The sequence below is a fragment of the Leucoraja erinacea genome, chromosome 27 (genome assembly GCF_028641065.1).
Source record: "Leucoraja erinacea ecotype New England chromosome 27, Leri_hhj_1, whole genome shotgun sequence".
NCBI lineage: Eukaryota > Metazoa > Chordata > Chondrichthyes > Rajiformes > Rajidae > Leucoraja > Leucoraja erinaceus.
The window spans coordinates 31,437,176-31,454,109 of record NC_073403.1 but is presented as its reverse complement, the minus strand read 5'-3'; the positions used below and the strand labels follow the sequence as shown (position 1 = coordinate 31,454,109).

The 16,934-nt window shown below is 46.7% G+C and overlaps 1 protein-coding gene across 4 annotated transcripts in view; it reads right to left on the bottom strand.

The window, feature by feature from the left end:
* Window positions 1-16,934, bottom strand: part of LOC129710404 (rho GTPase-activating protein 27-like) — a 257,949-nt gene that overhangs the window by 184,291 nt on the left and 56,724 nt on the right. Inside the window, exon 2 of one of the 4 annotated variants that reach the window (XM_055657383.1) lies at window positions 9,458-10,504. In XM_055657383.1, the coding sequence (XP_055513358.1) occupies window positions 9,458-10,447 (990 nt within the window). In that variant the 5' untranslated portion in view covers window positions 10,448-10,504. Of the gene's footprint in view, window positions 1-9,457; window positions 10,663-16,934 lie in introns of those variants that run through there. The other 3 variants (XM_055657379.1, XM_055657380.1, XM_055657381.1) reach the window with 3 other exon arrangements.

Sequence of the window (16,934 nt, the reverse complement as noted above, 5' to 3'; positions counted from 1 at the left end):
TTGAGAGGGGATCTTATAGAAACTTACAAAATTCTTAAGGGGTTGGACAGGCTAGATGCAGGAAGATTGTTCCCGATGTTGGGGAAGTCCAGGACAAGGGGTCACAGCTTAAGGATAAGGGGGAAATCCTTTAAAACCGAGATGAGAAGAACTTTTTTCACACAGAGAGTGGTGAATCTCTGGAACTCTCTGCCACAGAGGGTAGTTGAGGCCAGTTCATTGGCTATATTTAACATGGAGTTAGATGTGGCCCTTCTGGCTAAGGGGATCAGGGGGTAAGGAGAGAAGGCAGGTACGGGATACTGAGTTGGATGATCAGCCATGATCATATTGAATGGCGGTGCAGGCTCGAAGGGCCGAATGGCCTACTCCTGCACCTAATTTCTATGTTTCTATGTTTCTATGATATTACGAACTGGCCAACAATGGACTCAGCGGGCTCTGATCTTTATCGTGCAGCGCTCCATAAGCAAGAGGAGCGCATCTCGCATTATGAGGGTCAATTCGCCTCGATCTTCGCCAGGTTCCGGGATCTCGGCGAGCGTCAGCAGGGGTTCCAGGCGGACATCGGCTCACAGGTGAACACTTTAAGTTCCCGGTTTGAACACCTGGTTGCTCGGCTGGATTCTTTGTTTCCTGCCGCGGCTCCCGTGCCTGCCAAGTCTGTTTCCTTGTCTGTGTCTCCAGGAGTTCCGATGGGCACGGCTGCCGCAGCGTCTCCATTCGTCCACCTGGCAAGACCGGAACACTTTCCGGGGGAATCGGAGAAGTGTAGACCTTTTTTGATTCAGTGTGGACTGCATTTCGAACTTCAAGCCGCTTCCTTTTCATCAGAACGCTCAAAGGTAGCCTTTATCATCACGCACCTGTCGGGCAGAGCGGAGGCTTGGGCCACGGCGGAATGGTCTCGGAATTCTCCTGTTTGCCAGACGTCGGTCCTGTTCATGGAAGCTCTGTCCCGCACTCCAATCCTGGCCGAGAGGCTTCACAGAACCTGGTCGCCATGAAACAAAGTAATCGCACAGTTATGGATTTTGCTATTGACTTTCGAACTGTTGCTGCTAAGAGTGGATGGAATGAGGCTGCTTTGTTGGATGCTTTTCGCAATGGATTGTCTGAAGCTATCAAAGATCAGTTGGCTCCACTAACCCTACCTTCCGACTTCGGGTCTATGATTTCCCTGGCTGTCCAAATTGACACTAGGCTCAGAGAAAGAGAGCGAGAGAGGAGATCGGCTGCAGTTCGGTCCTCCTCCCAGCCGTGGCGGCAGCGTCACCCTCCACCCTTCAGCTTCCCTCTCGGCCAGTCCAGTCAGCCTACAGCACCACCTGCCTCTTCGGAGGAGCCCATGCAGGTGGAACGAGCCAAACTCAGCCCGGAGGAACGGCAGCGCCGCCTAAGGGAGGGGAGGTGTATTTACTGTGACATTTGTTGAACAGCTGTTCAGCAAAAGACAAAGCTCACCAATGAAAGAGAGGACATTGGTGAGTTGTACCGCTCCTATGAGCCTTTCCTCTCGTCAACTCATGGCTGTACAATTGTTGGTGCATTCCCAGCATCACTCCCCGCAGGCTTTGGTTGATTCTGGGGCAAACGAGACTTCCCATGTGCAGCATGTACACCAGGTGCTGGAACGTTTGCTTCTGAATGATCTGTTTGTGAAAGCTGAGAAATGTGAATTTCATGCTAACACTGTTCTATTCCTTGGTTATGTTGTATCACCTGCTGGTATACAGATGGACCCGAGCAAGGTCAGTGCTGTGGCCAACTGGCCTACACCCTCCAGTCGTAAGTGACTTCAGGGGTTCCTTGGGTTTGCTCATTTATATAGGAAGTTTATCCGGAACATTAGTGTCACTGCTGCACCACTTCATGCTCTCACCTCACCCCACGTGCCTTTCTCTTGGTCCCCTCAAGCAGAAACTGCATTTATGAGACTCAAGAGGAGCTTCACCTTAGCCCCCACCCTGGTTCACCCTGACCCGTCACTCCAGTTCGTGGTTGAGGTGGACGCTTCGGGTGTGGGCATCGGGGCCGTATTCTCCCAGAAATCCCCCACAGATGGTCGACTGCATCTCTGCGCTTTCCTCTCAAGAAAGCTTTCTCCTGCTGAGAGAAATTACGATGTGGGTAACCGTGAACTGTTAGTGGTTACAACAACCTTGGAGGAATGGAGACATTGGTTGGAGGGCACCAAGCAGCCGTTTCTAGTTTGGACAGACCACAAGAACCTGGAATACATCAAGTCAGCCAAACGCCTCAACTCGCGCCAAGCAAGGTGGGCTCTCTTCTTTAATCGGTTTGATTTTGTACTGTCTTACCGCCCTGGTGCCAAGAATGGCAAACCTGATGCTCTCTCCACACAGTTTGATCCTGACCCGGCCCCTAAGGTTTCAACTCTCATTCTGCCTGCTTCCTGTTTTGTTGGGGCGGTTACTTGGGAGATTGAGAAGAGAGTTTCCGAGGCTACTGCTGGTGTTCAGTCCCCGCTAGGGTGTCTCTCTAATTGTCTGTTTGTTCCCGAGTCTCTTCGCTCACAGGTGATTCATTGGGCTCATACGTCTCGGATCTCCTGTCATCCCGGTGTCCGCCGAACCCTGTTTATGGCCAAACAGCGGTTTTGGTGGCCTTCCATAGAGAGGGGGATTAAGGAGTACGTCGCCGCTTGCAGTATTTGTGCTCAGAACAAGACCTCACGTCGGCCCGTCTTTGGCCTCCTGAGTCAGCTGCCTGTCCCCTCACGCCCCTGGTCAGACATCTCCGTGGACATTGTCACTGGCCTGCCCTCTTCTGGAGGAGTTTTGTTCTCTGTTGGACGCCACGGTCAGCCTTACATCTGGTTATCACCCGGAATCCAATGGACAGACTGAACGCCTTAACCAGGAATTGGAGACAGGACTGCGGTGCTTGGTGGCACAGAACCCTTCAACTTGGAGCAAACACCTTATTTGGGTGGAGTATGCACACAACACACTTCCTTGCTCCTCCTCTGGTCTCTCTCCATTCCAGTGTGCCTATGGTTATCAACCGCCATTGTTCCCTGCTGTGGAGAAGGAGTCCAGTGTTATTATTGTTTGCATTCTTGTTTTATTTTGGTTTCTCGCATCTCTCGTTTCAGTGAGGGGGGAAAGATTTAATAGAAACTTGAGGGTGGTGGGTGTATGGAATGAGCAGCCAGAGGAGGTAGTTGAGGCAGGGACTATCGCAGCTTTTAACAAACATTTAACCAGAAACATGGATAGGATAGGTTTGGAGGGATATGGGTCAAACCCGAGCAGGTGGGACTGGTGTAGATGGGACATGTTGGCCAGTGTGGACAAGTTGGGCTGAAGGGGCCTGTATGTCTCAATGATTCTATGACTCAATTAATCAATCTTTCACTACCTCTCTGCATTGTCTCCAGAACCCGACAACCAGAAACAGTTGCTGTCATCATAGTGCAGTCTCACCAGGGCCTTGATCACAGCCCTAACTCCAACCCTACCTCAAAACTACACCACTGCCGACTTTGCACATCAATGGTTGCCCTGCGTATTTTGGTTTTGCACTACTGTGGCCTAGTTTACTTAGATTAATTACATTTATAATATTTATTATTGTTGTTGCATCCAATGTGCCTGTAAATCCAGTGGATCTGACATTTCTGTTCCAAGGATAAAGTTTGATAACCAAAAGATGAGTTGATTATCATTAACTATCTAGCTGATTATTTTCATTGCCAAGTGTTTCAGTTTCATCCTTTGTGACTTCATTATTGTTCACACAGGAACATATTGTTCTGTGTAGGAAGGAACTGCAGAAGCTGGTTTAAACCGATGAAAAGCACAAAATGCTGAAGTAACTCAGCAGGATAGGCAGCATCTCTGGAGAGAAGGAATGGGTGACGTCTTGCGTCGAGACCATTCTTCAAACTTTCCGTCCTAGGCTGCCTCCATTGTCAGCGAATGTGTTTAGTTTAGCGAACATGTTGTTTAGTTTTCCATCCTGTGAATAGAATTTTCCCATTAAACGTACAAATTTTGTCCGATTTATCATGTACTTTCCCAACTGCTTTCCCGGATTCCTTTGCCCCTCCTAGTTACCAGCTGCAGAAGTGACAAATGAGTTAGGACTGATTTGTTTTTCAGAACAAAATCCACATTACAGAATATATTGAGGAATGTCAATGCCTGCGGACAATGCAAATTAGAATCCTTCTGACAATATTACAATATTACAATTCAATATTTTTATTCGTTGTCATATGAACCTCAAATGAGGCTCAAACGAAACTCTGTTTCCACAGCCATACAAAATAAACAATTTCTACAAGATACACAAACAATTTAATTCACACAAACATCCATCACAGTGAATCTCCTCCTCACTGTGATGGAAGGCAAAGTCTTTTTTCTCCCCTGTGTTCCGTTCTTCTCCCGATGTTAAAGCCCCAGGTGGGCGTTAGCATGTCCCGCGGTCGTTAAAGCGATGTAAGACCCCGCTCCGGGTCGTTCCAACCCCGTGACACGTGCGGGAGAAGTTGCGTTGCGGGAGCTCTGAAAAGCGGTCTCCCATCAGGGACCCGCGAGCTCCCAATGTCACTGTCTGCTGTGGCTGGAACCACCGAGCTCCGGAGTCGGGTCGCAGCCTCTCGCCACCACCGCTCCTCACGCTCCGAGGCCGGCCAGCTCCACGATGGTAAGTAGTCCGCAGGTTCCACGGCTGGAGCCCCCCAGATCGTTCTGGCTGGAGGGCACTCCGCGGTACTAGGCCCCAACGACAACGGAGACCCGACAGGAAAAAGGTCGGTTCTCCCGTGCAGGGAAGAGATTTAAAAGTTTTCCCCTTCCCCTGACCCCCCACATATACACAGCCAAAAACAATATAAAAAGAACACAGTAAACTACATTCAATGGACAACAAAAATTAAAAAAAGAAGACAGGCTGCAGGGGCCGCTGCAACGTCAGTCGCGCCACCCAATGGCATAATTACAATTGGAAATCAGTTTACTTGAAATGTATGCTTAGAATTTTCTCACTGACCATGGCAACAGTGCACCAATGAGCTCCCAGCTCGCTTTAGCAGTGAAAAGGCACGGTACCTTCTGAGGCACAGCTGAGGCCACATCTGGGAGAAGAGTGAGATGAGGTGCAGCTTGGGCAGGTCAATGCCATTATGGAGCTCACTTAAGCACTGAGAGATAAACACAAAGTGCTGGAGTAACCCAGCAGGTCAGTTAGCATCTCTGAAGAAAATCAATATGCGATTTTTCAGGTCAGGACCCTTTTTTTTCTCTGAAGAGGGTCCTGACCCAAAACGTCACCAATCCATTTTTTCCAGAGACATTGCCTGACCCACTGAGTTACTCCAGCATTTTGTGCCTATCTTCCGTATAAACCAGTATCACCAGTTCATTTTTATTACATTTAAGCACTGAGGCATCTGAGGGTAAAAAAGGCAAGAACCTTACATTAAAGTGATCACAATCAATGATGCCCAGGGTAGCTATGAAGACCTAGCAGTTCTGAGAGAGTCTAATGACGGTTGCCCCAAGAATAACGAGTTAATTTTTCCCTTAATAATTCCCAAGTTTTACAAAGGGAATTGCTGCATCCAAGGCGCAAGTAATGCTGGAATCATGTCAAATGTGCGTGGATGAGTCATGAGTGGAATTTCAGGAGGTGCCAACGTGACACAGAAAGAAAATAAACTTGTTTCATTCCACAAAAGAAGATAGATTTTTAGTGGCATACTGAGAGAAAAATTGTGTTGCCTGCAATGCCTTATTTAAACTTGGATACATAAAGGAACCATAAACCTCAGATTCAAGAGAAAACCCTTTTGTTCCATGTGGACAATAAGTGTTAAAAAACATTTGGACAGGTACATGAATAGGAACGGTTTAGAGGGATATTGGCCAACCACGGGCAGGTGGGGCTAGTTTAAATGGGGCACCTGGTTGGTATGGAAACATTGGGCCTGGGGGACTGTTTCCATGTCGCACGACGTTATGGCTCTCTAAATGGGAGTGTCCACTGTTATAAACTTAATATGTGAATGTTAAGAAAATGCTTCAATAAAGATATTTTTTACTTTAAACACCTCTTTACCACTGGAATTCCATGTGAGCAAATAAATGATTTACTTTTGGAACAAGCCAGTTTTATTAAATAGCTAACTGAACATAACTACATTTTGATGTAGATACAAGGGCTTGCCGATGCTGGTTTAATGATTGCTGTGCTCACAACAGGAAATGCTGTCCCCCTGGTGGCGGCCATCTGTCAGGGCATTCATTTTATTTTACAATGCAAAAGCAGAATGATAAATCTAAAAAGATAAATTAGAGTATCACTACTTAAAGTCACTTTTAACCAAATGCCATTTAGAAACAGACAGGGTTCCAACCTGATATACTGTCTGGTTTCTCTCCCCGACGGAAGCCACTCAATGATCGAGTATTTCCAGAAATCTGTGTTACATTTTATGTAGAACCATTGCCTTTGTTGCAATGGAGTGAGAAATAACTTTGGCATAGATTTATCTAAGAGATCAGAACATAAAAGCCTGAAACAAGAGGATTGTGTTTCAGCTTCCTCGCACTTGCTACATCATAACAAAGATCATAACAAAGTTATTACCTCATTGTCACTTTCCCATTATAATCTTAAATTCCTCAATTCCCTTAATATCAAAACAACTATTAATCTTTGTCACAAATTAACTCATTGTTTTTGGGTGGAGAACTCCATAGATTCACTGTGCTCGGTCTTAATTTAATCCTGAACGCCTGACTCCTTATTCTAAACTCCTTCCTTCTAGATTCATCGACACCAATTAGTGTACAAAATTAGAACACATGGTATTGGGGGTAGGGTATTGATATGGATAGAGAACTGGTTGGCAGACAGGAAGCAAAGTAATTAACGGGTCCTTTTCAGAATGGTAGGCAGTGACTAGTGGGGTGCCGCAAGGCTCGATGCTGGGGCCTGTTGTTTACAATATATATTGCTAATTTAGACGAGGGAATTAAATGTAACGTCTCCAAATTTGCGGATGACACAAAGGTGGGTGGCAGTGTGAACTGTGAGGAGGATGCTATGAGGCTGCAGGGTGACTTGGATAGGTTTGGTGAGTGGGCAGATGCATGGCAGATGCAGTATAATGTGGATCAATGTGAGGTTATCCACTTTGATGGCAAGAACAGGAAGGCAGAATATTATCTCAATGGTGACAGATTAGGGAAAGGGGAGGTGCAACGAGTCCTGGTTGTGCTTGTACACCAGTCACTGAAAGAATGTAGGTACAGCAGGCAATAAATAAAGCTATGTGGCCTTCATTGCGAGAGGATTTGAGTTCAGGAGCAAGTAGGTCCTACTGCAGTTGTACAGGTCCCTGGTGAGACCGCAGCTGGAGTATTGTGCGCAATTTTGCTCTCCTAACTTGAGGAAGGACATTATTGCTATTGAGGGAGTGCAGCATAGGTTCACCAGGTTAATTCCCGGGACTGACATATGATTAAAAAAATGGGTTGACTGGGCTTGTATTCACTGGAATTTAGATGAGAGGGGATCTTATAGAAACATATAAGATTCTTAAAGGATTGGACAGGGCAGATTTGATAAGGTCCCACATAGGAGATTAGTGGGCAAAATTAGGGCACATGGTATTGCGGGTAGAGTGCTGACGGATAGAGAAGTGGTTGGCAGCCAGGAAACAAAGAGTAGGGATTAACGGGTCCCTTTCAGAATGGCAGGCAGTGAAACATAGAAACATAGAAAATAGGTGCAGGAGTAGGCCATTCGGCCCTTCGAACCTGCACCGTCAATCAATATGATCATGGCTGATCATCCAACTCAGTATCCCGTACCTGCCTTCTCTCCATACCCCCTGATCCCCTTAGCCACAAGGGCCACATCTAACTCCCTCTTAAATATAGCCAATGAACTGGCCTCAACTACCTTCTGTGGCAGAGAATTCCAGAGACTCACCACTCTCTGTCTAAAAAAACTAGTCAGTGTGACTAGTGGAGTGCCGCAAGGTTCGGTGCTGGGACCGCAGCTATTTACAATATACATCAATGATTTGGATGAAGGGATTCAATGTAACATTAGCAAATTTGCAGATGACACAAAACTGGGTGGCAGTGTGAACTGTGAGGAGGATGCTATGAGGATGCAGGGTGACTTGGAAAGGTTGGGGGAGTGGGCAGGTAGATGCATGGCAGATGAAGTTTAATGCAGATAAATGTGAGGTTATCCACTTTGGTAGGAAAAACAGGAAGGCAGATTACTATCTAAATGGCGTCAAGCTGGGAAAAGGGGAAGTACAACGGGATCTGGGGGGTCCTTGTACATCAGTCTATGAAATTAAGCATGCAGGTACAGCAGGCAGTGAAGAAAGCAAACGGCATTTTGGCGTTTATAACAAGAGGAATCGAATATAGGAGCAAAGAGGGCCCCGAGTACCTACGAGCGGCCATTACCGTAAATCTCCGAGCTCGAATCAGGACAAACTCGGGAGAACTCTTTGAATGAACTCGTACAGTGGGACAGGGCTTTCAGGCTGTATTTTTTGAGAAGGCTTCAATCCTTCAACATCTGCCGTAAGATGCTGCAGATGTTCCACCAATCGGCCATCTTATTTGCTGCCGTGCGCTGGGTCAGCAGGATGAAGGCTGCGGACGCCAATAGGATCAACAAACTCGTCAGGAAGGCTGGCTCCATCCTGGGGGCAGAGTTGGATTCATGGGAGGTGGTCTTCAAGGGGAGGATGCTCCTGAAACTTCAGAGCATCCTGGACAATACAGCTCACCCCCTCCATGACACACTGGCCAACCTGAGGAAAATACTAGTTCCACCAAGAAGCAGGACAGAATGCCGCAGGGGATCCTTCTTCCCAGTGGCTATCAAAAGGTACAACTCCTCCCCTTCTGTCGTGGGGTAGACTGACTCCCTCCTCCCCAATCTTTGCACATCCCCAATCCTTTCCACTCATCACTTTAATTTAATGTTTCATGTATTTTGTGTTTTTATAACTGTTGGCAGATCAATTTTCCTCCTGGGATTAATAAAATTCTATCGTCTCGTATTGTATTGTATCATAATTAATGCTGTTTAAAACTGAGCAGTAATTTATCATAATATTTCCAAGGGAGATAGAACTGACAGTCCGAGCAAAGAAACTGCGAAAGTTACATCCAATAAACATTAGATGCAATAAAAACTCAGGAAAGGCAGCAAATGAGTATGAAGAAGTCTCAACCCAAAACATCACCCATTCCTTCTATCTAAAGATGCTGCCTGTCCCGCTGAGTTACTCCAGAATTTAGTGTCTATCTCCAGTCACACAAATACACAGAGAAGAAAAATGGTCTACATGGTCTACAATTTAAAGTCTGGTCTCTTCCAAAACCTGACCCAATGACACATGGATTTCCAACCAGCAAATACCAATATCATTCTTGTGTGAACTTACCTTTGATATATCATGACACTTTTCCTTTCGTGATTTAGTCTTTGGCTTTGATAGGTCTGGTATTGATTCATAAACATTTTCATTATCTGAAGGTCGTGCTCGAGGAAGGGACGAGTTCTTTGTTTCCACCACCTTTGTATGTCCCAATATCTCACCAGCGATTTCTACATTCGAATGCCGTTTAGAAGTGACTCCGTGGCTAAAGCTGGAACATCGAACGGAATTGACTTTTTCTGAAGACCCAGTATCTTTTGCCTTATTGAGTCCAAGGTTAAGACCGAGATCTCCTGGATGAACTGCTAGCTGTGCAGGGTGGAGCATTCCTAGGCTAAGTCTATGTGCATAATTCTCTTGATGTTTGGAGCGGATCCTGACTGTGGAACTTTGCTTTGGTGCACCGGTAGAGATCAACCTTTTATTAATGGATTCTTTATTCTTTGCAAAGGCTCTGTTCACTTCACTGTAACATAATGTCAAATCTGGTGACACATCAGAGCACTGTGAAGGATTTAAGCGAAGGTGTGTAGGAGAGTTGTCATTGATTCGTAGACACAATGAAGAATCCTTGGGTTTAGTTGGACTTATGTTAGGCTGGTTTTCTTTCTCCACAATTGGGTGGGAATTGTCATCTCTGTGCCCTTGTTTCTCTTGGTAATGTACCTGATCTTTCCCAACATCCCAATGGTTTTTAAAGATACTTTGAGTCCTGCTCACCTCTCCAATATTTTGGTTTTGATTATCGTCGGGTGCCACCAGGGAAGGAATGACAGGGGAAACAGCCCTTTCCGTAGCCAATTCCCTCACATAGTGTGCTGGCAAGTAGAATGGTTTAGATTGGTTGTCCTTCTTAACGTGCCACCAGTGGTCATTGGTTCTTGAAAGGAGAATGTATATCTCGTTTTGGTTAATAGAGATGAGTCTCCCATCCCGTGCCGTATATTGATAGTTATATTCAACCTGAACAAGAACTTGCCCTGTGGCTGTAGACATCTCCAAACCAAACTCAGTGCTTTCACCGGGGTTCCTTTGAAGAAGAGCAAAACATTTCTGTAAAAAAGAAGAAACATCAGTCAGTACCTCATTCCAGAGGACACAGGCCTTTGCGACAAATCTTGTTACTGGAGACAGTCCAGTGAATGTGTTCATTTCCAGGAACTCAGCAATGGCAATCATATTTCATACACGTGCTTATAGAAGGCTATTCAATCCTGGATGACATTATAGAGTCGTAGAGTCAGAGCGATACAGTTTGGAAACAGGCCCTTTGGCCCAACTTGCCTACACCGGCCAACATGTCCCAGCTACCCTCGTCCCACTTGCTTGCGCTTGGTCCATATCCCTCCAAACTTGTCCTATCCATGTACCTGTCTAACTGTTTCTTAAACTTTGGGTTAGTCCCAGCCTCAATGATCTCCCCAAGCAGCTTGTTCCATACACCCACCACCCTTTGTGTGAAAAAGTTGCCCCTCAGATTCCTATTAAATCTTTTTTCCTTCACCTTGAACCTACAGTATGTCTTCTGGTCCTATATTCCCCTACTCTGGGCAAGAGATTCTGTGCATCTAGTTATGTTTTTTTGGTTGAATTCAATCCCTACCTTGCTTGTATTTATACTCAATCACAAATACACACTGACACCAGGTAGGGCTCATTTCCAGAATGGGCCAGAGAACTGTGCAAGGATACTGCGTGCATTTTATTCCTTCAGGTTGAGCTGAACTATACTGCTGCTCCCACTGACATCAAACTCACCACAGATTGGAAGTCAAACTCAGGATCCTTCTGTGCAGGAAGGAACTGCAGATGCTGGTTTACACCGAAGACCGTCACAAAATGCTGGAGTAACTCAGCGGGTCAGCCAGCATCTCTGGATAGAGGCTTATCCTACAGTGAATAACAAAGCCTCCACAGGAATGAAAGTCCTTCACCTGTTATCCATCCCTTCTCTCCAGAGATGCTGCCTGGCCTGCTGCCTATCTTGGGATCCTTCTGCATTGACTCAGGCCATATATTGTCGAGGGGCTGTCCGCTGAATCAGTGGGAGAATGTCCTGGATTGCAAACTAAACTGAATGTCAGCCATATGCAACTGGGCTTAAAACCCCCTTTTCACGGGGCGACTTGACGCAAGAGGTAACCAGAGTTTAACATCGTGGGAACCTCGTGCGATAACAGTACGGCATTCGTGGACCACCGTGGCGCTAACGGCAGGTAATCGTGTAACTTGGGTACTCGGGAGAAAATTCAAACATGTTTGAATTTGTCCAAGAGTGACTTGTGCACTTGTGGTTGAGCATTGCAACATTTTATGAACGTAGTGGCCAGTGCGATATCCGTAGTAACTCTTGCGGTTGCCGTGGGAACTCCTGCGAACGGTGAACCTGGAAGTTGGATAGAGTGAATCCAGCCAGTTTGCTATTTACATGCAAATCTAATAAAACTAGCTAACAAGCATTTCATTAATGTCAGTGTGTCTCTTTTTGTCTGAAAGCAGTTTCTAACTGGAGGAACTCCGCGGGCCAGGCAGCATCTACGGAGGGAAATTGACAGGCGAGCCTTTCCTCAGGCTGCCTTATCTCTCTACCCCCCCAACTCCCACCCACACACACAAATGCTGGAGAAACTCAGCGGGTGCAGCAGCATCTATGGAACAAAGGAAATAGGCAACGTTTCGGCCCGAAAAGTTGCTTATTTCTTGTGTATGTGTCGGAAGGAACAGCAGATGCCGGTTTAAAGAGAATGAGTTCGACGGCAGGCAGCATCTTTGGGGAGAAGGAATGGGTGACATTTCGGGTCGAGACCCTTCTGATATGCTGCTTGTCCCGCTGAGCTACATGTTGTGTCTATCTTCGTTTTAATCCAGCATCTGCAGTTCCTTCCTGGCCGAACCCGATTGAAAGATGAGAGGCTGGGCGATAGAAATCATTAATTGAATTAAATAACTAGATACCTGTCTAATCGTATCTACAGGATTGGACAGGCTAGATGGAGGAAGAATGTTCCCGATGTTGGGGGAGTCCAGAACCAGGGTCCCAGTTTTACAGTCTACCGTGGGAACTCTTTAATTATAGCGGGAAACCTTCAGTTTCCCAGGGGGTCGGGACGGGACTGGAGTTGGGAGGGAAAGGGGGGGGAGTCGGGGGAGAGGAGGGGGAGACAGATGGGGGTGTCTTCATTTACTGGCGGTGGGTGTCTGTCACTGAAACAGGCAGGTGAGATTTCGCATCCACCTTGTGTGTGCCTCTCTCTCTCTCTCTCTCTCTCCCTCCCTCACTCTCACACAGGCATGAATGGAGGAACTCCGCGGGCCAGGCAGCATTTACGGAGGGAAATGGACAGGCGACCCATTCTTCAGGCTGCCTTATGTCTCCCCCCCCCCCCCCCCCCAACTTCCACCTACACACGCGAATGCTGGAGAAACTCCGCGGGTGCAGCAGCATCTATGGCATCTATGGAACGAAGGAAATAGACAACGTTTCGGCCCCGCTGCACCCGCTGAGTTGCTCCAGCATTCGTGTGTGTGGGTGGGAGTTGGGGGGGGGGGGGGGGGGACAGAGACATAAGGCAGCCTGAAGAATGGGTCGCCTGTCCATTTCCCTCCGTAGATGCTGCCTGGCCCGCGGAGTTCCTCCAGTCATGCCTGTGTGAGAGGGAGGGAGGGAGGAGAGAGAGAGAGAGAGAGAGAGAGAGAGGCAGTCCTGGTCAGTCCTTTGAAGATAGACACCAGTTGCTTGGAGCAACTCAGCGGGACAGGCAGCATCTCTGGAGAGAAGGAACGGGTGGCGTTTCGGGTCGAGAGCCTTCTTCAGACTGAAAGTTTCACCTCTCAGTAGATCATAAAATAACACAATCATCACGGTCAATGTGAGACACAGTCTTTATTCATATTTGACAAAATAAAAAGATGACTTCTTGCACATATTGAGAGAAGGTGCATCACACCAAACAACATTTGTCTAAAAAAACAGATTATTCTTCAGCTCATTAAAGGGCTCGGGCGAAATAAAACAATTTAGTGTGTGACAACAAAGTAACATCATTTGTGCCACGTGATTAACTACACTACAGTCCACGATGTTCATTCACGATTAACGGGAAAGATCGGGAGACGGACAAGTCACTCGCAAAAATGACAGAATTGCCGAGTACCGTGGGAACTCTTTACTCTACCCCCGTTATATCGTGTGATATCGTGCTAGACCATGACCACTCCACTCTGGCTACATCTTGCGTCAAGTCGCCCCGTGAAAACTAGCCATAACGATGTAGTCACTTGCAGTACCTCATTGCCGTTCCAAATACATGTATCATGTCTGAAAAAGGGTCTCGACCCGAAACGTCACCCATTCCTTCTCTCCAGAGACGCTGCCTGTCCTGCTGAGTTACTCCAGCATTTTGAGTCTACCTTCGATTTAAACCAGCATCTACAGTTCTTTCCTACACATACATGGTCCATGTACCATGTACCATATACCAGTGCAACTATCAATTTTGACAGGCCTGAGTTTCCTTCCGTCAGAATTGCAAATTATATTTCTGGGCAGACTTATAAATGTAAATATATCTTCAGCAAAATATCTAAATATGAATTCAGTTATCAAAATATACAGCAGGATTTTGATCAGCTGGGCAAGTGGGCTGAGAAACGGTTCATGGAGTTTTAAGGGATTGTCCCACTTTCACGACCTAATTCTCCTCCTATTTTACTCGTGGACATTTTTCATCATGCTAGAAAAAACGCCCCAACCTACTTGATGCCACGAGTACCTACAACTAGCATCACAACCTGCTACGCCCTACCTACGTCCTCCCACAACCTCCTACGACCTCGTGACGACCATGCTGCGAGTACGAGTCAAGGGCAAACTCGGCAGAGGTCGTGAATTAGGTCGTGAAAGTGGGACAGGCCCTTAGTGCAGATAAGTGGCCGTTTGGGAAGTCAAACCAGGGCGGGACCTTCACGGTGAATGGTAGGGCTCTCGGGAATGTTGCAGAACACAGGGATCCTAGAGGAGAGGGATATAGTTCCTTGACAGTGGCGTCACATGTACATTGGCCTTTATCAGTCAGGTACTTAGTATACAAATTGGGATGTTATGTTACCTGGTTCAGGGTGTTGGTGAGGCCACATTTCGAGTATGGTGTTCAGTTTTGGTCACCTTGCTATAGGACCAATACCTTTAAGATGGAATGGACTGCAGAGAAGATTTACGAGGCACTACGATAGAGTTGCTGCCTTACAGCATCAGTGACCTGGGTTCGATCCTGACTATGGAGTTTGTACACTCTTACCGTGACCTGCGTAGGTTTTCTCCGGGTGCTACAGGTTCCTCCCACATTCAAAAGGCATGCAGTTTTGTTGGTTATTTGATTTCTGTAAATTGTCCCTAGTATGTGGGATAGAACTAGTGTGAGGGTGATCGCAGGTTGGCGAGGACTTGGTGAGCCGAATGGCCAGTATCCACACTGTATCTCTAAACAAAGCTACACAAAACTTGAGGGCCTGAGCTGTAAGCAGTTGGGTAGACTGGGACTTTATTCCTTGGATCACTGGTGACTATAGGTTGATTTTATAGAAGTGTGTGAAAGCACGAGGGGAATAGATACAGATAATGCATCATCTTTGACCCAGAAGCTCCTGGACAGTCACGGCCTCACCTCAACAGCAGGCCTGGGTCACCCGCTACAAAACTGGGAACCTACTGGAGTCGTCTGAGGCTCATCTCCTGATTGACCCGAAGATCAGGAACAGGCGAGGAGGGTGGAGGGAGCCGGCAACGGTGATGGACATTGGACAAAGGTCCATTTCATGATGGTAGCGGACTAAGGAGGGGATCGGTGCCGCTAGGACAATGGGCCTTTATATCATGATAAGACTGCACCCTTAAGAACATTGGAACTTTGTGAGCACCAGAAACATGGCAATTCTTTGTGTACTGTTGAAAGTGTCAGACGATGATGTGTTGGATGCAGACGCTGGTGGGGTGGAAGATGAGGACACGGAGAACTCTGCTTGTCCTACCTGGGGGGAGAGGGAGAAAGAACAGAACTACCCAGACACAGACGAGATGCAGCTGATGGATCCATCTATGGCAGAAGGGGGAATAGAAATACGACACTCAGGAATGCAAAGCCTCATCTCGGGACCAGATCTGACGGAGACGGAGGAATTGATAATCGGGGATATCCTCACTGCAAGAGGCAGGGTGGAAGTGTGGACCATATAACAATAAGAGTCTGGAGGTTTGTTGTAGACATTAGTTGCTAGTCTATCCCTTGTGATGGAACCACAGAGATCAAGAAAGATTTCAATATAGGAGTAATGAGGTTCTTCTGCAGTTGTATAGGGCTCTGGTAAAACCACATCTGGAGTATTGTGTACAGTTTAGGTCTCCTAATTTGAGGAAGGACATCCTTGTGATTGAGGCAGTGCAGCATAGGTTCACGAGATTGATCCCAAGGATGGTGGGACTGTCATATGAGGAAAGATTGAAAAGACTAGGCTTGTATTCACTGGAGTTTAGAAGGATGAGTGAGGATCTTATAGAAACATATATAATTATAAAAGGACTGGACAAGCTAGATGCAGGAAAAATGTTCTCAATGTTGGGCGAGTCCAGAACCAGGGGCCACAATCTTAGAATAAAGGGGAAGCCATTTAAGACTGAGGTGAGAAAAAACTTTTTCACCATGAAAGTTGTAAATTTGTGGAATTCCCTGCCACAGAGAGCAGTGGAGGCCAAATCACTGGATAGATTTAAGAGAGAGTTAGAGCTCTAGGGGCTAGTGGAATCAAGGGATATGGGGAGAAGGCAGGCACGGATTATTGATTGGGGACGATCAGCCACGATCACATTGAATGATGGTGCTGGCTCGAAGGGCAGAATGGCCTCCTCCTGCACCTGTTTTCTATGTTTCTATGAAAGGGGAGAGAGGTGTCAGAGGTAGTCCAAGTGCATTTAAGTGTAGGGTGGAAATTGGTGGTAAAGTTAATGATATCAATGGGCTCTGCATGGGTGTAGGTGGCAGTCTTGGTGTAGCAGAGAAAGAGTTGAGGGATGATACCAGTATATATTTGGAACAAAGACTGTTGGACTTAACCGACAAAAAGGCAGGCATTACTGGGGCCCGTGTGGGTGCCATGGCTACACCTTTTACTTGAAGAAAGTGAGAGGAGTCAAGGGAGAAGTGGTTGAGGGTGAGGACAAGTTCTGCCAGGAGACTGTTAGTAGAGGGAAATGGATTGTTTAAAGCAGATGTGCAGAGCATGTATTTTTACAGAGAGGTTGGTGAGTGCCTGGAACACACTGGAGCGGGTGATGGTTAAGGAGGATATGATGGTGACATTCAATAGACTTTTGAATAGGAACATAGACATGCGGGGAATGGAGGGAAATTGATTTTGTTCAGGCATATAAGAGTTGGTAGACAAAAGTTGTGGAGAAACTCAGACTGAAGAAGGGGTTCGGCCCGAAACA